Genomic DNA, 21,269 nt, shown 5'->3' on the forward strand with positions numbered 1-21,269 from the left:
CTAATTAGTCACGCTTATCGCGTTTTCAAACCCAGAGGTTGTGGCAACATTCGACCTTATCAACGACGGAGTCGGATTAGTCCCCGCACTTGCGAGTAGCGACCCCCCATTTGCTCCCCGAACTCCGAGTCGTAAATGTCTTCTCTCCACGTAATATCATTGCCATGACCACTCTTCTGAAGAAGCCACTGAAGCTTGCGTTGGTGCAACTTGCATCGGGTAGGCAAAACCCTGGAATCTTATGATCTTCCTCCATAATTCATTGCTAATGGTAAACAGGCGCGGACAAGGCCGCTAACCTCTCCCACGCGCGCAACAAAGTCCTGGAGGCAGCCAAGGCGGGCGCTCGTCTCATCGTGCTCCCTGAATGCTTCAATTCTCCATACGGCACGCAATTCTTCCTAAATACGCCGAGACCCTTGACCCCTCTCCGCCAACGAAAGAACAATCGCCATCCTTCCACGCTCTTTCCGCCATCGCCGCTGAAGCCAACGCGTACTTGATTGGCGGCAGCATTCCAGAGCTGGAGACCTCAACCAAGAAATTCTATAATACTTCGCTAGTTTTCTCGCCCACCGGGTCGCTGATCGGGACGCACCGCAAGACCCATCTCTTTGACATCGATATCCCGGGGAAGATCCAATTCAAAGAGAGCGAAGTGCTATCACCTGGGAATCAATTAACCGTGATCGACCTACCGGAGTATGGCAAGATCGGCCTGGCGATATGCTACGATATTCGGTTCCCAGAGGCTGCCATGATCGCCGCCCGCAAGGGCGCGTTCCTCCTGGTGTACCCTGGCGCTTTCAACACGACCACTGGGCCGTTGCACTGGTCGCTTCTTGGGAGGGCTCGTGCCGTGGATAACCAGTCATATGTGGCGCTTTGCTCTCCTGCTCGGGACCCGGAGGCGGGCTACCAGGCATACGGACATACTCTGATTGCGGATCCAAGCGCAAACATCTTGGGCGAGGCGCAGGAGTCGGAGACTATCATCTATGCAGACTTGGATAACGAGACTATCACGAGTGTCCGGAAGAACATCCCTATCTATACTCAGCGTCGCTTTGATTTGTACCCTGATGTCAGTGGGGAGGCTTCGAAATAGACAGTAGCACCAATCCATGTGACATTCAACACTTTCAACTTCCAGGGTTCCCTAGTTAGCTCTAACTAGTTATCTCGAACAGTTTGTGTAGTAAGCAAGGCCAGCTGGAGCCCCGGCCAAGTGGACACCTAAGGCGAAAAGGGCCCATATTAATGTCATGTGACCTAGCCAATCGAAGCCGCCCGCCGTTCACCGCCCACATAAGCGAGCCACACTCACCCGCGGCCACAAATCCAGAATTTCCGATCATCGACCAATTTCCGCCCACAGTCGACACCGACCCCAGCAGTGAGTCGCCCTCCACAGAACACTTTCTTACCTTGCGACACATCACTCATACATCTCTAGAAAATGTCCAACCCCACCGCCGGCAAGAAGGGCCACTCGGCCATCGACGACGTTGTGTCCCGCGAGTACACCATCAACTTGCACAAGCGCGTATGTTGAACATCCAAACCTTCCCCAAAGACTGTGAATGTGAACCCCTGCGGAGGCAAATGGACAGAGAACACACGTCTCCTGAGATATGGAGTCTTTGATTCTTTCTTCGGAAGGTCATTGATGTGTGTGCGTGTGTGTAGGCACGATGAAGTTTTCTCTTTTTTCCCACCTTCGCTTCTCTCAGGGAAAGTTGGGGGGGAAAAGATGAATCGCTTTGTCGGCCTTGACATCACAAAACATCTTCGACCGACCTGTGGGCAACCACTGGACGGCCGCTCCCTCCTCGACTGGGACACCTGCGGGTCGCCTCGATCGCGCAGCGGCATCCAAGAAGAAGAAATAGTTTTATGAAGTCCACCTCCATGGCCGCGGCCAGCAGAACATCGCAGAGCTTGCTCAATTGATGCTTTTCGGGCGGAAGACTAATCTCGACTTCTTGGTGATTTTTAGACCCACGGTGTTAGCTTCAAGAAGCGCGCTCCTCGCGCCATCAAGGAGATCCGTGCTTTCGCTACCAAGGCCATGGTGAGTCCGCCGGACAACTTTCCATACTTCTGTCGATACTGATTAATTGTCCAGGGTACCAAGGACGTCCGTCTCGACCCTGCCCTCAACAAGAAGGTCTGGGAGTCCGGTGTCAAGGGCGTTCCTTTCCGTCTCCGTATCCGCATCTCCCGTAAGCGTAACGACGAGGAGAATGCCAAGGAGAAGCTCTACTCCCACGTCCAGGCCGTCAACGTCAAGTCCGCCAAGGGCCTGCACACCGCCATTGTTGATGACGCATAAGCGCGCGATCTTCCGGCGTTTGCTTCATTGATTCCATGTTACGATTGGGGTTCGGTCGGGGCTTTCAAAAATAAAAATACCACTTTGTTCTATCAACACTATTTCCCTTCGTAGTCCATTCTATAGAATCCCCCCTTATTGTAGTCGAGACGCTCTTCCAAGGTTTCAATGGAGCAACAGATAAAGATGGCGATTCTTATAGGTGTTTACAGCGTCCACATTCCAAATTATGATTCCAATGAGAGTTGGAGTTGAAGATTTCACATCAGACATTTTCATGGTAAAAAGTATATGAGATTCATTCTAATGTAGAGTATTCATATTCCGGGACAATTTCACCATTAACAAGCTGTGAGAAAACTCCGAGTCTATATAGCGAGCGTGTTCCCAGATCCGTTACTATAGGTCGGTCATTGAACCCGCGACGTCCCGCGTCCTTGCATTGTGTGCTATCTACAGAAATGAGCATCTGGTGAGCTCAGTCAGAAATATTTCCTGCACCTGGGCATTGTGTTGGAATGTCGATGATTAAACCATCACGCGAGTGTGGGGGAGGTATTCTGCCGTGAGCTGCACTGATGGACCCCGACTCGCCGTCGCTGGTTATATAAACAGTCGCGGGGACCCTTGAGGAACCAACGCCACAGCTGTGCTATCCGGGTTGCATCTTCGACGACAGCCATGAAGATCGTCGGAACTGTCATCACTATAACATTTATAAAGCCAGATGATCCTGCCAGATTATTGGCAATATTTCTGTCTAACTCTCATATCAAATTTGCTCTAATTTACAGCGCGTATTCATGATGCTTAGACCATTTGACGGAAAAGGAAAGAAAATTGTCAAGTGATGTGAAAAGAAGGGTATACAGGAATGAAGAATGTGCGGCTGCACAATATATATCAAGAAAGTTAAGAGGCCGAAATCCAAGCTTCTCACTCAACACTGAAGTATGCAATGGTGGAAGAAAAAGTTCCGAGGTTGTCAGAAACCTTGGCCAAAGAAGTGCCGTCCTGGAGGATCATGTTTTGAACACCCACAGTGTTGAGGGCAAAGACATTAAGAGCGCTAGTCGTACCCTCCACGCTGAAGATTTCACTCTGGCAGTTTTCGGGCGAAGGGAAGGCAGAGCAGTCGGTGCTGTAGTCGTTGAAGAAACTGTAGAGGCCGGCACCGTAGATGGAAATGCTCTTGCCGTCAAGAACACGCAACCCGTAGGAATCGCAATTTCCACTAAGGCACTTGCTGTAGTCGGGGTCTTTGAGGCTGGCGTTGGAGGGGAAAGGACCGTGGTTGACATCGGGGTTGGGCATGTAGTATCTGTATGGTGATTAGACCTGGTCGAAGGTACAAGGTACAAGGTTCTGGGGTTACCCACGGAGTCTCAGTCTGGAGGAATCCAGCGACGATGTCACTGGCGCCAGCAAAGTTGTACTGGTAGAGGAAGTGATGCTCAACAGCAGTCCCCCAGCTAGAGATGTATTAGCGTATGCAAGTCATCGTGGTTCCGCTGGAAACTTACAGCCAGGTGTTGCTTCCTTCAACGAGCAGACCACGGCCAGAGAAGACGGATATCTGAGTATTGTTGGAGTCATCAATGTCGTGATCGGCAGTCCATAGCCAAACATTCTCCAAGTACGCCCCGCTAGCGCTGCTCGTGATATGGAAAGACATGTAAGCAACTTCACAATTCTGGGTAGGCTGAGCGGTCTTGGGACATTGGGAAACCTGTTGGCTTGAACCATCAAATCCACCAATGCGAGTGTGTACATCCCAAACTCCAGCCCCAGAGTCCGCAGCCAGGTTCCACTCAATTAGAACAGCACCGGGAGCAGAGCCCTGGGTGCTGACGATAGTGTCAGTCCACTCGATCGAACCCTTGTCACCAGGCTTTCCAACTTGAATAACAGGGGTAGGGTTCGACACATCAGAGAAAGCATCGCCGCTAGCCATGATTACAGGGTATGACTCTCCAACGACCTGCAACCCAGGAGGGAAGTAAAGAGTACTAGTGACCTTGTACGTTCCCTGATCAATGAACAGAACATTGCCAGAAGATGCTGCCTTGGTAACAGCGTCTTGGATAGCAGAGGTATCGTCAGTGGTACCATCACCCTTCGCCCCAGCGTCTCTAAGACTGGTGATGGACGACAAAGCGACGGTCTCAAACTGCGGTTTCGACTTGGTGTAGTAGTTAGAAGAGCCACTAGCAACCAAGCCACTGGGACGGGAGGGAGCAGTGTAAGTTCCCTGAAAGCTAGTGGGGCCATTAGGGGTGTATTTGTGTCCTTGACCCCAGGCGGCGATAGTCGTGGAGCCACCCTCGAGGATAGTGTTACCGGTAGAGCCATTGACAGCCACAGGAGTGTTGTCGAGGACAACGTTCTCAAGGATGAGACTGCCGTTGGTTGAGTCTGAGGTTTCCCAGGCAGAAGAGATAGCTGCCTTGCAGCCTGAGATTGTGCTGTCTAGCACAACAGCAGAGCCAACGGTCTGAGCGCCGGCACCGCCGTTCTCGAAGGCAAACCCAGTTGTGCAGTCAGAGATACTGACGCCCTGGTAGGTCCAGCCCCAGTTCCAGATTTGGGAGATACCAGTCACAGCGCCTGAGATAGACAGGTTGCGCATAGTGAACTGCTGGCTTCCAATGTTCAACCCATACAAACCACCGGTGGTGGTGACATCGGTTAGGAAACCACCCGAGCCTACCATCAAGTCAGATTATACTCTTTCGTGCAAGGAATGAATTGCTACTGCTTACCGTTCTCGATGAAGATGCCTTGGTGCTGGGTGCCAGCACCGGAGCTCATCGCAATCTCTACATTCTGGATGCTAGTGGCCTGACCAACTGGCCAGTGGATACCAGTAGCAGCAGTAGTAGCTCCAATTCCAGTCAGGTCGATCTTCAGGTTCCGAATTTGTCTATAGAAGACATTGGTGGAGGTCCAGCCCTGGTTTCCGGAGGGCTGGTATTGGTCGCCATCAATCACACCCAGTCCAGTGAAGCCGGAAGCAGCCTTGATAACGGGAATTGAGTTGGGATTGCCAATGATCTGCGTGAAGTAGTAATCGATGATTGGGGCCGAGACAAGGTAAGTTCCCGCAGGGAAGTATACAATGGCGGGTGTGGTTGTGGAGGTCTCTCCGCCAGCAGGACCAAACCGACCGCCATCACTGATGGCCTTGTTGATGGCAGCGGTGTCGTCAGTGGTACCGTCGCCTGTTTCGAAAATAAGTCATCTATCCAGGGCAAGTTGCCTCCAATGTTCTGGTGTAAAATATACCTGCAGCTCCGTAGTCCTTAACGTTGCGGAAGACCTTGTATCCAGACGGGTCCGGGTTGAATGCCGCAACCCCTTGATGCTTGATATCCTCCAACCAGAAAGAAGCCGCATCAGCCTGTACCTTGCTGACGGCCCCTTTCAGGTGACTGACGCTGGAGGAAGGAGTGGGGGTTGCGGTGAAAGATGCACTCGAGGTACTGAACGAGTGGATCGGATGGCCTGGATGGCGGTGGTTCTCGCCACGAGCCTCGTGAGGGTGCGCCTGCACACCCGCGAGCAAGGAAAGACCAGCGATTACTTTAGCAAAGTACATGGCGTATTCGCTAAAGTGAGAGGAAGGTTCGAGGGTAATGGAGATCACGACATTCACCGGAGTACACGAATGGCGCTTCTTCATAAGTTATAACCCTTAAGGAGACGCCGCGGAATGGGGCTAAAAGGTCAATGTGATCCATGAGACGCCCTGGCACGTCCAAGCCCAAAGCCTAACCTGGAACGGAGTAAATGGCATACGCGCCTTTTCTTCTTAGCTTGAGACCTTATGTCCATATAATCCTACCCCGGAATACAACTTGAGACGGGGAACCAGATTGCAAATGACCCTTTCATTCCAGACATGACTAGGTCCAGACCAGGCCAGATCCCTTTACTTCTCGATGCCGGCATTTGGCTGTCACGCTGGCCGTCTCGCCTCATGATCTTAATGGGAGAACTGGGATAAGCCGTGTCGATCGCGCCCCAGGGGGTAACACGCCCCTGTCGATTTCCCCATCCGCAGTTGCCAATAGGAACCAGCAGAGCCACCATATCACATCATGCGTGCGATGAAATGGGACTAGGCCGGCGGGAAAGTGTACAAACGGATCAAACTGTGACTACTTGCAGAAGCTATTTAGCGCCACGCATAAGGACAACTGCGACTCAGGGGTCATGCTTAGTGTCACAGGGGTAGAGTAAGCATGCAAGCCAAATTGCGCTTGCGCTGCCTCTACGTGGATAGCCTAGTCCATGCACTAAACATTCTGAAGGATGACACCAGACTCTTGACTTTTGGTTGAACTACGACGGGCGCGCGACGGTATGTACGTCTGGGAAATGAGGTAGGATGATCAGGAGCGGGTTGCCCCGCGACTCAACACTAAAGGGAGGCTAACAGCGACTAAATGTAGAAAGCCCGATCCCGATTAGATCAAGGAACATTCGTAAAGTCAGAGGAGCCCACGATCGGTGGAGTTAGGACCGTGTCCTCGCCCCTCTCACATGTAGATCGTCCTCCAAGCTCAATCTCATGGGCTATCGTTGTCGGACGTCGAATGGCCGGTTGTTTCTCCCATAACGGGTAATAGCTGGACATGCAAATATCTTCAATGATTTCGGTCAGTTTCACCATGGTTTTGAAGATCTCTAACTAGGCAGAGCTGGTGGCTAAGGGAGGGAGATCTATGAATACCGCGTTCCATTTGCCGCTGTCATAAGGTAGAGAGGGACAAAGCCGCCGGGCGACAGCTGAAACATTTGGTCTGAGCAAACAAAAGAAGGGAGAAACTAGACTATTCTTCCCTTTCCAAAAGACTAGAGACTTCAGGTGATATATGTATATTGGCTCCGGGAGTTCATGCACGAATGTGTGCAACCACGCGATCAAAGTCGAGTCGCTGGTGCTCCGTGCACAATCGGAAGCAAACCATGTTCGGCGGGTTCAAAGACGGACTGCGCCCTGGAGGGCGAAGTCATGGATACTGCTGTCTATGGTGTTCCGTAATGCCCCATCTCATCCGGTTTCCTCGTTCTTTGGCAGCAATCCGATCGTCTGAAAGGCGAGGGGCCTCGGCCAGCACATTGTCTTTCCTTGTTTTGCGACCCCAGTGCCAAGGGCCATATCACGTGACTATGAGCATTTGCTGACTGTAAACTACCTCCGCGCATCATCAAAAAAAAAATATCCCTTCATCTCTTGAAGCCTCATCTACCCGCTCCCCTCACCTGGGTCTTTTGCTTGGACAGTCTTCTCGGATAGAGGAGCCACGTTGGTTTCTTCGAGCTTGCGTGTTCTTGGTCCTCCGGTGATTGTGGGTGTTGGCGCGACGGGTCGCGATCAGGGTCGTGTCACGGAACTGCGGCGGACCGCGAACCCTCATCCAGTCCAACTGAATGCTAGTCAACGTCTGCGCTGCCTACTCGATTGAGCATCACTTCCGGTTCCCGTGTCGCGCGTATTATTACCCTTCTTTGTTCAGCGCTAGATATCACGCTCTCCTCGAGACGAACGACTTCCTAACTCTCGACATTCGCTCAAACAACTTCACCACCTCGGCGCTCACTCAGCTCAATTGGTCTTTTGCGCGTCAAACTATAAGTCCATAATGTCTAAACGCGAGGCTTTCGGTGATCACACTCGCCGAGAGGACATGGGCGCAGGAATGGGGATGGCGAGCACACCAGATGACAAGCCCCAAAGGGCAACTGCGGCGCAAATGGCCAGCCGGAGGTAAGTACCATCTGTTTTTCTTTTTCTTTTTCTTCCCCCATTCTGTTTGTTTTCGAAGTGTGTGGTGGTGGGAGTTGGCAAGACTGGGGCTGAAGATGAGGTGGTCGCGGGGTACTCAAACATTTGATTTGGGCAGAGCTGAAGAATTGCTTATGGAGAGCATCGTGTTGGGTATCTGCCATTGCATGCTCTCCTGACACTGTGCTCGCACCTTCATTTGTTTACGTTTATTCTCACCACTTCTTCTTGTCTTCCCTTCTCCTCCACCGTTCGTATCACCCGCAAGTTTGCCGTACCAACAACTTATGCTGGGTTTGCGGATCATTCAAAACTTCTCTTATTTGCGTTACGATGCCCCTCCGGACGGATCGTGACATCTCGCCCTCTGGGCGTGCCACCAAGAAGGTACGCGTTAGAGCCGGCGAGATGCCTCCTACAGATGCCTCCCATGCCCCCGTCGAGATGCTCGCTCTAGGCCCCGAGCGTAAGGCAGATCACGCGTCAACCGAGTATGAGAAGTGCACCTTGCGTGCTGTTGTGACTCTATAGCTGACTTGACGTGTTTGAACAGAATCAAAGATCTGAAAAAGCGCCCTCGAGGTCCTACACGGGGTAATTTGTCGCAACAATCCAACCCATTTGAGACATCCGGGAACACTCAGTCTGCCCAGTCTTCTATGAGCCAGCCTACGTTCTCGTTCGGCGCTCCATCGACAGGCAACGGGCTCTTCGATAACAAACCTCAGTCTCAGCCTTCCTTCTCGTTCGGCGCCTCACAGAATGCCTCTCCTGCACCAAGTAGCGGCTTATTCGATAACCCATTCCAGTCCTCTCAAACTCAGCCTGCGTTCTCGTTCGGCGCCTCACAGAATACTGCTCCTTCAACTGGCCAAGGGCTTTTCAATAGCAAGCCTTTCCAGTCCTCTGAAACACAGCCTTCTTTCTCATTCGGCAATTCCCAGGAAGTGTCTTCCGCAACTAGTCAAGGGATTTTCGATAAGCCTGCTCAGTCTTCTGACACGCAGCCTACATTCTCGTTTGGTGCTACCCAGAAAGCGTCTCCTGCACCTAGTCAAGGGCTTTTCGATAAACCTGCCCAGTCCTCTCAACCTCAGCCTTCCTTTTCCTTCAGTGCCTCACAGAATACGTCCCCTGCCACTGGTCAAGGACTTTTCAGTAATAAGTCTTTCCCGTCTTCTGAGAACCAGCCTACATTCTCCTTCGGTGCCACCCAGAAAGCGCCGTCCACAATTGGCCAAAGCATTTTTGATAAGCCTGCCCAGTCCTCAGAGAACAAGCCTACATTTTCGTTCGGTGCCTCACAGACCGCGCCTTTTACTACTGGTCAGGGACTTTTCGATAAGCCCGCCCAGTCCTCAGAGAACAAACCGACATTTTCGTTCGGTGCCTCACAGACCGCGCCTTCTACTGCTGGTCAGGGAATTTTTGATAAGCCCGCCCAGTCCTCAGAGAATAAGCCTGCATTTTCGTTCGGTGCCTCACAGACCGCGCCTTCGAGTACTACTGGCCAAGGACTTTTCGATAAGCCTGCCCAGTCCTCTGAAACCCAGCCTACATTCTCGTTTGGCGCCTCACAGAACCCGTCTCATGTAACTGGCCAAGGCGTTCTCGATAAGCCTGCCCAGCCTCCTAATATGCAGCCTACGTTCTCATTCGGCGTCTCGCAGAACGCATCTCCTGCGTTTGGTCAGGGGCTCAACGGCAATCCTTTCCAGTCTTCTCAAACACCTCCTACATCCTCATCCAACGCTCCGCAGAACGCGACTCCTACGACTGGCCAAGGGCTTTTCAGCCAGCCCGTTGCAGATAGTGCTCCCACTGCAGCCAGTCCCCCGGCTGCAACCAGTGCTCCCGCTGACTGCATGCAAATGTCTCCGGACGCGAAACCTCAGTCAACGCTTGCCAACCCATCGTCTTCATTCCCGAGTCGAAACATTTTTGGGGACTCGAACGCATCTCAATCGTTCTCTCCGGAGCCTTCTCCGCAACCCAACAACCCATTTGCGGGCATAAATTTGGCTCCCAAGCCTTCGGAGGCTGAAGTTCCTGTTCCTGCAGCAGCCTCCGCTGTGGATGCGTCCGCTCTTACCCCTCCTATCGCTTCAGATCCTTTGCCTAAACACCCTGCTCCTCAAACTGTGAAAGAGCAAATCGCCAGTATCCCCACGCCTGCCTTTGATGATGATATCAGTCAACAGGCGAAGGATAAGTGCGAGCTCGAGTGGAAAAAGCGGACATTAGATTTGGCTTTCAAGCACCAAATTGCGTCGATTGATCCTGGTACCCACACTTTTGACAATACTATCGCGTTCTACCTGAAAGTCCGTGATGCCCTGGGTAAGCCGCTTGTATTAGACGAAAGTCTTCGATACAACATGCAAGATGCTCGCCCTGAGAGTACCGAGCCCGCCGAATCTGAATTGGACTCTGAGGTCGCCACGCCTTCCGTTGTTGAGGAACCGAAGAAATCTGACACTTCGAGCATATTCGCGAAGTCATTCATGTCACCTATCTCTGCACCTAAGTCTGATACTAGCACCGCTCTAGCTCCAGCACAAACTGCTGATGCTAGCCGGAGTCTCTTCGATCGCATCACCCCAGCACCTCCCAAAGCCCCAAATGAGCCGGCCAAAGCCGCAAACCCCTTTGCTCATCTGACCGGGGCGACCGGCCTTCCCCGGCCTCCTACCTTCCCATTATCTTCTGGCGTGGACTTTTCAGCGCAGTTCCAGCAAAAGGCCAAAGAAACTGAAGCCGAAGAGAAGCGGAAGCGCAAGGCCGAGGACTACGACTCCGACGAGGAGGATGAAGCCGAGTGGGAGCGGCGAGATGCCCAGAAGCAGCTTGAAAAGCGCGCCAAGTTTGAGGGTGAGGCCCGCAAGAAGACTGTTTGGGTGGAGGGCGAAGGCTTCAAATTCGTTGAAGAAGAAGCACAGTCCCCATCACCAGTCGCTCCTGCCGGCTCCACCCTATTTGGTCGTGCTTCTCCCGCTTCTCAGGACGTCGGCGCGACGAACCCATTCGCTCATCTCTCTGCGAAAGCCGTCCCATCTCAGCCGGGGAAAGCGACGGAGAAGGCGGATGAAAAAGCTTCCATGCCACCTGCTTCTCCCGCTACAAACCCATTTGCCCAGCTCTCCGCGAACGCCGTCCCGTCTCAGCCGGCAAAACCGACGGAGAAGGCGGATGAGAAAGCTTCAATGCCATCTGCTTCTCCCGCTACGAATCCATTCGCCCATCTCTCTGCGAAAGCCGTCCCCTCCCAGCAGGAGAAGGCAGTTGCGACACCTGCTACCGGCGCCACGAACCCATTCGCCCATCTCTCTGCGGCTGTTCCCTCCCAGCCGGAGAAGGCGGTTGAGAAGGCGGTTGAGAAGGCAGATGAGACTTCCACCGAACCCGCAGGTGAAGATGATACCTCTGCTGGGTCTGTGTTCAAGGGCCTGGCTAATGAAACGGCTGGAGAAGAAGACGAGGACCTCGTCTACACCTGCCGTGCCCGCGCCTTTAAGTTGGAGACGGGCTGGACTTCTCAGGGTACTGGAGTTGTTAAACTCCTGAAGCACAAGACCACCGGGCGATCTCGCATTGTCCTTCGCATCGAGCCCAGTGGTAACATCGGTCTGAACACGTTTTTGAAAAAGGAGTTCGACTACCAGAAGTCGGGTAATTCCGTCCAATTCATGGTTCCAGTTGCTGATGGAGCGCCAGAGCACTGGGCGATCCGCACGAAGGCAGAGTTTGTCCAAGAGTTCCACGAGAAGATTGAGGAGATAAAAAATTAAGCTTAGGACCTTTTCATGTACAATAGAAGAGCAATGAGAATTCGAATTCGACTGATAATGTTCAACCAAGGCTTTTACCCCGCGGGCAATCTTGATTATCGACGGAAGGCCTTGGTCTTGGTCTTGATCTTGAGGAGTTCACGGCGTCTGCCCGTGAAAACTGGGAGTACTGATTCTCACGCCTGATGAGTTCTGATCATTGGCAGCACCGGGATACCTACCCTTCTCCTTCTCCATGCAATATGCCAAATATCTCCCTCGCCCCCGCCCGGCCCACATTTCAGCAGGTGACCCCAAAGGACAACGCCCACTTTACATTGTCAAGTGGTTAATTTGGCATAATAGCCTTTGAAAGCCAGCGGGGCTCAATTTGGCAAGTTGCATATTTCTGGGCTTTCGGATTGGGTGTTCCGACGGCAACTTGCACCGAACCGTGAGATCATAGGGATTACTCAAAGGGGGACGATAGGCTCGATTGAACATTCCACCGTATCTAGCAAAATGGACCGTCGCGCCAATTAGCAAACTTGACAGGCACTTGTCATTTTTCGGCACATTCTTCTCAAATAGATGCCGGAGAATCCAGCAAAAATGCCTATGGTATACTATGGATCGCGCCTTTATCGGACCGGACATGGAATTGCAACTGAAACTAGCTTCAACCCTCCGAGTGCGCTTTTTACAGGCCCGTTTTGCTTTGGGCCGTGTTTATCTCCCGCTCCTTCACCTGTCAACGAGTTTTGCCTTGCAAAGTCCCCCAATGCCAAAGCGACCAACACCCCATGGCCCATCCTCGAAGCCAGGGTCTAGTGGGGACAATTGGAAGGCTCTCACCAAATACGAGGAGATCATCATTCTGCGACTTTGCTTAGAATTCCGCTCTCTCATCAAGGTGGACAGCTATAGCTTATTCTATCAATCTGTCGCTCAAGCTTTTACAGAATCACAATGCCTTCCATATTTATACAGCGCAAGCGCTGTCGAATTGTTTGTGGCCTTCAACATGAGCAAGCGAAGGGAATCTCATAGAGACTCAAAGACGCCGTCGCGCAGCTCTAATCAGCTCGATGAGCTGCTCGACCAATTAATCCTATACATCGACCAAGTTGAACGAGCTGGACCAATGGCACATCCTCGAGACAAAAAGTCCGATTCACATCTGAGGCGTAAGTATTCCGAAGCCGTTCCTTCGAGCTACGGCACATATTCACAGGTCTAGGATCAACTGTATCGGTCGAATTTCCCACCAGCCTTCTCAGTTCGCCAACTGATAGGACGCAATCGAATAAATCCCCTTCGACTCGAAATCCAGACGCTGAGACGGCCCATGCTCTCGAGTCGCTTTTAACCGCCATCATGAACAAAGACACTCGAACTGAGAACAAAATCAGTAAAATTGAAAGAAAAATCAGCAGTCTTGAAACGTCACTGCTGGACATCAACACCAAACTGGATTTCATGTTGGAGCGATTAGACCGTCGAGGAGCTGACTTTCAGCCATCTTGATCAAGCCTTTGGTTGAGTGATCTGAGATATTTTCCTTCCGCATCTAAATGCTCCGCGCACGATATGCCGTTCCGTTCTCTGTTCAGCACATGGTTACTCTATACAGCACACATCACACGGTACTTCACTTCGATCAGCATACGACTTGATCGCACTGCCGATAGTAATATATCAGATTCTACAGGTAAATCTTGATAATACATTGCTACCATTCCAGTATATTGAGGACTTGGAACTTGAGCTGAGCCTTGTTCGTCTGGTTTAGAGGTTTTTCTGTCGTATGGTAAAAAGGGTTGGTTCTATAGCTATACTCCTCTCCCTTGGCCCAGCTACAACCCCAATACTACTCCGGCTTCATCTCGTTGTAGACTTCAACAAGAGGTGGCGGGAAATATGATTTCTACAAGAACATGAGAACAGAACAGGAAAGGCTTAATAAAACCAATTTCGATCGTAGATAGTTACACAATGACAGTTACTCAAAACGATGAAAAGATCCCCTTCGATACCCTGCCGCTGGTTTCAAAAGGCTCTCCTGGCAAATTCTGGGGTTTTTTTTTTTTTGAAAAGGAAGACGAACTTGGTACTCAATCTAGTAACCACAGGTGGTCGTTGAAGCCGCAAAAGGAGATCAAGACCGGCATTCGCATTTCTCCTCACTCGCCGTTCAAACATGTCAACACACCCCAGCTTCAGTAGCGATCCATTGAAAGCACGAGTTATTTCTACGCAAGCCGAACTGCATCTATGACGCTGATCCTGGATTCAATATCCATAGTTGGGGTTTAGCTGGATGGGTTACTTCGATCGGAGAGCAGTTTGATCTTGAAAAAGCTGTCTATGCATTGCAAAGCAACGGATAGGTATAGCTTTTCCCTATCAAGTACACCTCTGAAGGTCCCGGGAGGGGTTGCGAGCTCGCGAAATTCTTTTGCTATCATTTGTAACTAATTCTCCTAATTACAGTACCTATTTAGGTTATTTTCTTAATAGTGTATATTGGGTCAAGTTACTTCTCTCTGCGTTAGCGCATATTTTGTGCCGAACACATAAACTGGCAGCTCTCACTGGTGTGTTACACTGGCGTCGAAACTGGGTGAAGGCTTCGATGGTATCACAACCCCCGCACTCTCTGGCAATAGTCAGTCTTTGAATGTCACAGTGCCGGCGCACGTGAGGAAATTTCAGAATATGCGTCTGCATGACTGATGACGCCATGGGATATCGCCAATGTACCGTATCACTTTGCCGAGACGGCTTTAACGTATAGATGTAAGAATTTGTATCACTTGGCGGGATTAGGGTGACCTTATTCTTTGTGCCAAAAAGTATACTACAATTATCACGAATTGATGCGAAGCCACTAGTACCCTGGCTATACTCGTCCCATCCTTTATTCTTCCATCCCAAGTGCTATGCTTTAGTACTAGTACTACTTGTACGAGATCCCACTACTATTCGACCTATGGATGGCACTGGGCTAGGACTACTAGTGCGTACCAGTATTACTCGGTTTATTCAAAAGCAAAGGCAGGGTTTCGTGTCCCGAATGACAATTGAGTTCCTTCGGCGATATAACATGTATCATTGTGAAGTGGTATTAAGCTGACATGACTTGCCAGATGTGAATGTAGACATTTGGATGCTAAATCTCGAAAATTCCGACGTAGGACAATGTTCATGTCCACGAATACTTCCATACTGACATCGGGAGAAATACCCTATTTCCATTGCCATGCTTGGGGTACCATTGGGGAGTACCGTACAATCCAAGGTATACTACACATCCCCCAGTAGAAGGTGACCAGCTATAAAAGCTCTCGTCTACCTCAATAGCCCATATCGCGCAGCATAGGGTAGTCTCTACCAAACGAATATTCATGTAAGTCACAGACTATTCTTTCCGGACTTACAACCTCTAATTTGAGCTTATGAGTTAGGTACTGAGCTTGTTTAACGAAAATCCACCATGCACCTTGGTTACTTTCTCACCCTCGTAGGGTTGGCAAGATCTGCCTTTGGCACTGCCATCCCGAAGTCTGGTTCGTGTAAGTAACCCGTCATATGAGCTAGAGCTAAGGACATTGAATAGGCTTTGAAATCGTCGCACGAGATGAAGAAGTGCACACTGGCAATCCACCACCCGGTGGTCCTGGAGGACCTCCCGGTGCGCCTGGAGGTGGAAACCCGGGAGAGCCTGGGGGTGGCGGACCCGGAGGATGGCCTGGTGGTGGTGAACCCGGCAGTGGACAGCCAGGTGGGGGATGGCCCGGTGGTGGAGGTGGCCAACCAGGCGGTGGGTGGCCTGGGGGTGGTGGAGGTGGAGGACAGCCCGGTGGTGGACAACCAGGTGGAGGGCAGCCCGGTGGTGGACAACCAGGTGGAGGGCAGCCAGGCGGAGGACAACCTGGCGGAGGACAACCTGGCGGAGGACAACCTGGCGGTAGATGGCCCGGCGGTGGTGGACCTGGTAGACCATGGCCCAGTGGAGGCCCCGGCGGAAGCCCTACCAAGGTTTCTGATAACCATTGAGCACAAAATTATCTGGTCCTGACTTATAATTTCATAACTGGAGATCCTAAAGATACTACTAGGTACCGCAGTGGTCAATTCTCCTGGGGCAGCTCTGGATACTCATGAGTTATTGAGTATGTTCAATCCAACTTTAGGACACTGAGGCTTTTAGCTTTACAAAAATAAATGGATGATATCTACCATGTTCATAAATCGACATTTATTCTTAGAGGGTAGACTAGAGCGCGCTATGTAAACATGGTAGAATGCGACGCACTTCTAAACTAGAGCAGTCCCTTCTAAGCGTGGGTAACTTTGAGGCCCACTTCCTTGAAAATGCCTGCTCACTGAAGAGACCATGATGTCCCTCTGGATAGCAACCTCTGGATAGCAATACATGAATCTCTAAACTCGAGGGCAAAGAAAGATATAGGCAGCATCTTCCATCTATATCTCGGCCCGGTCGAATGATGTTCCGGACAGCAGCCCCCTCAGGACTTCGCGGGGGAGAGCACTTCACAATTCCTCTTTGGAAGTGGCAATTCCACCCTGACTGTGGGTTTGTTGGGAAGAGCTATGGATCATATCCCTTTAATTGAGGGCGCAAGTCCGAGGGCTTGCCCCCGCTTTTGGGTAAGGTGTCCCTGCACTGCCCGCGAGCGCGCGCTTAACTGACTAATGATGTGATGTAACTAATAGGATGTGGAAAATGCGAGAGTGTCCCCATGTGCATTGCCGTACTTGGTGATATTACCAGCGACAGTGGCATTTGTTTTTGCCCTTGCGCACGCTGTTTCGCCTTTTCTCTTGCCCTGGCGTCCTACCTGGGCTGTCCCATTCCTTTCAGAGTCCAATGAACACTATGCAGGCTGCACGGAAGACGCCAAACCCACTTTAAAATGGACTATCATTCTTCTTATCCTCTCTGCTATCGGATTGCTGGCAGAGACAGTCCAATGTGTCCCACCGAATGTCGACCTTCCATCTTTTGCTCTTGTTGTTTCATGGGTAAGTCCTCTATGCATTCCGAGTATTCCTTTCGTTAATAGAACCTTAGGCAGCAATATGTCTTTTACTCTCTGTCAAGAGACCGCGATCGTGCTCCGCTTGGATGATGTTTTTTGTTCTGGATTTCGTAGTCGAGGCTATCTTAGCCACTCAATCGCTTCCAGGACTTGGTTTTAAAAGAGTTGCCCGTTTCATCTCTGCCACGGCAGCCCTGAGTGGTACTGCAACTGTTCTGTTCATGCCATTCCGGCATCCATCGCTTCCGCAACTCGATATTAGCACTGTTGGACAACCCCCATCGAGCAATTTCCGTAGTCCGGAGGACAATCTGCGGCTTTGGCAGTTTCTAACTGTCTCCTGGATGGAGCCATTGATTTCTTTAGGCCGGAAAAGGAAGCTTAATGAACCTGATGTCTGGCTCCTCGGGTTTGAATTCCAACATGAGCGCCTAAACGAGAAGTTCCGCCAGTTGAAAGGATCTGTTCTTGGTCGAGTCCTGAGAGCGAATATCGTGGACGTTTTCATTATTTTGGCAGTCGCGGTCGTCCAAATAGCTTGCGGTATATCCTCCTGGCCCACTACGCCCTATTATCACGTCTAACATTCTACCCAGAACTTTCGACCCCGGTTCTCCTGCAACAGCTTCTCCGGGCGATGGAGGACCCCGGCAAATCAAAGCGCATACCATTGACCTACGCGCTTTTCTGGCTTCTGATCCGACTCATTGCCACCCAGTCTCAAGTTCTAAATATTTGGTACGGCCGAAGATGCTACGAGAGATCCAGAGGGGAGATGGTGATGATGGTATACGAGAAAGCACTCTCTCGGAAAAATATCCTTGGCATAAGACTCGATGGTCCAGAAGACCGTGACGGTACGGCGGACGGCGAAGGCGCTGCATTGCCGGTTAGTAAGAGACGAAAACTTTGGGGCTGGCTCCCTTTTGTAAGGGACACGCCAAAAGAAAAACCTGCGAAAGAGGCTGCTTCACTAGGAAAGATATTCAATCTCCTTCGGGGTGATGTGTATGAGGTTGCACAGCGATTCTGGGAGGTGGGTGATCTGATTGACAAGCCTGTCGGGTTGATGTTTGCCATTTTCCTAGTGTGGAGACTCTTTGGCCCATCCTGCTTCCTAGGCATCGTCGCCGTTCTAGTGGGACAAGTTTTAAATGCAGTCATCACTCGGTACCTCCTCCGATGGGAGAAGATCAGACGTGCAGCTACCGATGCTCGGCTCCAAATTACTTCACAATTCGTCGAAGCCATCAGACACCTGCGTTGGTATGGATGGCAGGATCATTGGCTTCGTCAAGTCATGGATTCTCGCCAGCATGAATTAAATTTACGAATCGTCACCGCTTTGTGGAGTATCCTAATTCGTTTTGTCAATGCTTTTGCTAGCGGTGTCTTCCCCGTCATTGCACTGTACGCCTACACTATGCTTGCAGGAATGAGCTTCGTATTGATGTCATTTTCCCCGCTCTGCAACTTTTTACCATGCTGGAAACGCGGTTGCGCGATATTCCTAGCCTGATCACATCTTTTATCAATGCTACTATTGCACTAGGTCGAATTGAAGACTTCATGTCAGAGCCAGACAAAGCACAGCTGCCTTTAGATGGTCGAGCACAAGACTCTCATTTCGAGATGCAGTCATGCTCGTTTGCATGGCCAGGAAAATTAACTCCCGTTCTGAAAGATGTGTCCATACAGATTCCAACTGGACTGACTGTCGTCACCGGCAAAGTTGGCGCAGGCAAAACAGCCCTGCTGCAATCTTTTCTTGGGGAGCTAGATCTAATTAGTGGTCAATCGAAAGCCCCCAGTGAGATGATAGGCTATTGTTCTCAAAGCCCCTGGCTGCAGAGCATGAGCATCCGTGACAATATCCTCTTCTCAGCCCCTTATCAAGACGAACGATACAAGCGGACATTAGAAGCTTGCGCCCTTTTGCCCGATCTGTCTCAGTTCAAACACGGTGACCTCACTTTCATTGGTGAAAATGGCGTTGGTCTATCGGGTGGCCAAAAGGCCCGAGTCGCCTTAGCTCGAGCTGTGTACAGTTCCTCGCGTATTCTTCTTCTCGATGACCCAATCTCTGCATTGGATCATAATACCGCCGAGTTTGTCATCCGGAAATGCTTCGCAGGTCCTTTAATGCAAGGCCGCACGATCGTCCTTGTGACCCATCGTACAGCTCTCGTCAAGGCCATTGCCGATCAAGTGCTTGAAATTAAAAGCGGATTTGTTACGGTCTACGATAAGGCAACCATGTCAAACATACTAGGCGAAGACGACACCGATATTTCCCATAGTAATCACGGCGACGAGGATCTCCCAGGTCTGGAGGATGAAGCGAATGCAGTTCCAGACAAGTTCATCGAGGATGAACATCGAGCGGAATGGGGTGTTCAGGCGAGGGTCTACTGGAATTACATCAGAGCTGGCAGATATCGCTGGTGGATCACACTTGTGCTGGTCTTGACCGTGTACCGCTTATCAGCTGTTGGGCAGTCGTGGTTCCTCAAGGGCTGGGGAGAAGCCTACAATCGCTCGCAGTCTTCGCTCTTCGAGGTTGGGAATTCGAATCAGCATTCTTCCATGATTCATTTTAGCCCTTTTATGTCGACCATCGAAGGCTCCTTTTTGCCTCAAGATCCCGTCCGAGCATTACCCTCCCCACGCGATGACGTTCGGCCTTGGCTATGGACTTTCTTCGCCATTGTCTCGTTCCTATCGGTCACCCTTCTCATTTCTCAATTACTTATGGTAGTCGTGGTCTATTGTGCCGGCAAAACACTGTTCCACCAGGTCATAGTTCGGGTCAGCCATGCTACTTTTCGGTTTTTCGATGTCACCCCCGTTGGGCGGCTCATGAACCGTTTGACATCGGATATTGGTGTGGTTGATGGGAATATCAGCGAACAGTTCCAGGCTATTGCTTTCCAGGCAATTACCTGGGTCTCGTCCATCCTGGTAATTGCTAGTGCGACGCCCACGTTCTTGGTGTTTTCGCTCATCTTAAGCACGGCCTTTGTGATGATCTTCCTGCGGTTCCTGCCGACTTCCCAAAGCCTCCGACGGCTGGAGATGGTCTCTCTGACGCCGCTATTGTCGAATTTTGGCGAATTATTAAATGGACTGACCACTGTCCGAGCCTTCCGTGCCGAAGAGCGCTTCCAGAACCGGGTCATATCTGTTGTTGACAAATTTCAAGGGATGGATCATTTCTACTGGTCCCTGCAAGCGTGGCTGATGTACCGATTTGAAGGCCTCTCGGCCCTGTCGACATTTTGTCTCACTGTCCTGGCCCTGTACACTAACACAACCCCAGGCCTTATTGCCTTTGTGCTTTTCGCCGCTAACGCCTTCGTCACCTCGACCCATGCTCTTTGCAAACAATATGGCCAACTTCAGATGGATTTTGTGTCCGTAGAGCGAGTAGATGAGTTACTTCACATTGAGGAGGAGCCACCGGGAACGATCGATCCTCCAGCTGCATGGCCAACCTATTCCAGCGATATCATTTTTGACGATGTATCCATTCGCTATGCGCCACATCTCGAGCTTGCCTTACAGAATGTCTCTCTTCGCATCCCTGGCGGATCTACCACTGCCATCATCGGCCGAACAGGTAGTGGTAAGTCTACCTTGGCTGTTTCTTTGCTCAGTGCCATACGGCCAGAAACTGGACAGATCCTGATGGACGGCATCGACATTGCCAAAGTCAACACCCAAGCGCTTCGGACTAGAGTTACATTTGTCGCTCAAGATCCCGTTCTTTTCCCGGGGAGTATCCGCCTCAACCTCGATCCCACCGAAACCTTCTCCGATAGCCAATGTGCGGATGTCCTGGACCGCCTATGCGGTCGGCACGGCTGGACTCTCGAGACTCAAATTGAAGCCGGAGGTCGCAACCTCAGCCAGGGACAGCGTCAGCTTATCGCTCTCACTCGGGCCGTGTTGCGACGCAGTCCTGTTGTCATCTTTGATGAAGCGACGGCCTCCATTGATCATGAGACCTCGCTTGAGATCCAGCAGATTGTTCGTGAAGAGCTCGAACAGTCTACTGTGATCACTATTGCTCACCGCGTCGAGGCCGTGAAGGATGCGGAGTATTATGTGGTCCTCGATCATGGAAAGGTTGTTCGCCAAGGGGATGTGCGCGACGGCAAGGTGCACAATTTCTGAGATAGGACTACATTCGGATCATCTAGCAACAAATAGAAGGTTTGTTTGTACAACGTCTTTCACTCGTAGCAACGTACGCTATTCAAGGACTCCCATGGACGGCCATGTAACCAAAAAGCCATTGTGTACATATT

The 21,269-nt window shown here is 51.1% G+C and overlaps 8 protein-coding genes across 8 annotated transcripts; 7 read left to right on the forward strand and 1 right to left on the reverse strand.

Moving 5' to 3' along the window:
* Nucleotides 1–164: 164 nt before the first annotated feature.
* Nucleotides 165–1,108, forward strand: N7468_009644 (carbon-nitrogen hydrolase family protein; the record flags this gene model as incomplete). Its single annotated transcript, XM_058478940.1, has 3 exons — nt 165–219; nt 280–356; nt 416–1,108. The coding sequence occupies 3 exons, from the start codon at nt 165–167 to the stop codon at nt 1,106–1,108; spliced, it is 825 nt and encodes a 274-aa protein (XP_058327270.1).
* A 351-nt stretch (nt 1,109–1,459) lies between these two features.
* Nucleotides 1,460–2,335, forward strand: N7468_009645 (60S ribosomal protein eL31; the record flags this gene model as incomplete). The annotated part of the gene is made up of 3 exons (XM_058478941.1): nt 1,460–1,546; nt 2,000–2,074; nt 2,129–2,335. 3 exons carry the CDS (start codon nt 1,460–1,462, stop codon nt 2,333–2,335), a joined length of 369 nt encoding a protein of 122 aa, XP_058327271.1.
* A 936-nt stretch (nt 2,336–3,271) lies between these two features.
* Nucleotides 3,272–6,017, reverse strand: N7468_009646 (glycoside hydrolase family 55 protein; the record flags this gene model as incomplete). The annotated part of the gene is made up of 5 exons (XM_058478942.1): nt 3,272–3,656; nt 3,715–3,807; nt 3,859–5,041; nt 5,098–5,556; nt 5,621–6,017. 5 exons carry the CDS (start codon nt 6,015–6,017, stop codon nt 3,272–3,274), a joined length of 2,517 nt encoding a protein of 838 aa, XP_058327272.1.
* Nucleotides 6,018–8,459: 2,442 nt separating this feature from the next.
* N7468_009647 (uncharacterized protein) lies at nt 8,460–11,914 on the forward strand (the record flags this gene model as incomplete). Its single annotated transcript, XM_058478943.1, has 2 exons — nt 8,460–8,617; nt 8,680–11,914. 2 exons carry the CDS (start codon nt 8,460–8,462, stop codon nt 11,912–11,914), a joined length of 3,393 nt encoding a protein of 1,130 aa, XP_058327273.1.
* A 760-nt stretch (nt 11,915–12,674) lies between these two features.
* Nucleotides 12,675–13,420, forward strand: N7468_009648 (uncharacterized protein; the record flags this gene model as incomplete). Its single annotated transcript, XM_058478944.1, has 2 exons — nt 12,675–13,080; nt 13,227–13,420. The coding sequence occupies 2 exons, from the start codon at nt 12,675–12,677 to the stop codon at nt 13,418–13,420; spliced, it is 600 nt and encodes a 199-aa protein (XP_058327274.1).
* A 468-nt stretch (nt 13,421–13,888) lies between these two features.
* On the forward strand, nt 13,889–14,119 carry N7468_009649 (uncharacterized protein; the record flags this gene model as incomplete). The annotated part of the gene is made up of 1 exon (XM_058478945.1): nt 13,889–14,119. One exon carries the CDS (start codon nt 13,889–13,891, stop codon nt 14,117–14,119), a length of 231 nt encoding a protein of 76 aa, XP_058327275.1.
* A 1,414-nt stretch (nt 14,120–15,533) lies between these two features.
* N7468_009650 (uncharacterized protein) lies at nt 15,534–15,974 on the forward strand (the record flags this gene model as incomplete). The annotated part of the gene is made up of 1 exon (XM_058478946.1): nt 15,534–15,974. The coding sequence occupies one exon, from the start codon at nt 15,534–15,536 to the stop codon at nt 15,972–15,974; it is 441 nt and encodes a 146-aa protein (XP_058327276.1).
* A 1,074-nt stretch (nt 15,975–17,048) lies between these two features.
* On the forward strand, nt 17,049–21,135 carry N7468_009651 (uncharacterized protein; the record flags this gene model as incomplete). The annotated part of the gene is made up of 3 exons (XM_058478947.1): nt 17,049–17,502; nt 17,556–18,225; nt 18,393–21,135. 3 exons carry the CDS (start codon nt 17,049–17,051, stop codon nt 21,133–21,135), a joined length of 3,867 nt encoding a protein of 1,288 aa, XP_058327277.1.
* Nucleotides 21,136–21,269: the final 134 nt, after the last annotated feature.

The sequence above is a fragment of the Penicillium chermesinum genome (assembly GCF_028974085.1).
Source record: "Penicillium chermesinum strain IBT 19713 chromosome Unknown utg000007l:1.0-2695246.0:1.0-2697696.0, whole genome shotgun sequence".
Taxonomy (NCBI): domain Eukaryota; kingdom Fungi; phylum Ascomycota; class Eurotiomycetes; order Eurotiales; family Aspergillaceae; genus Penicillium; species Penicillium chermesinum.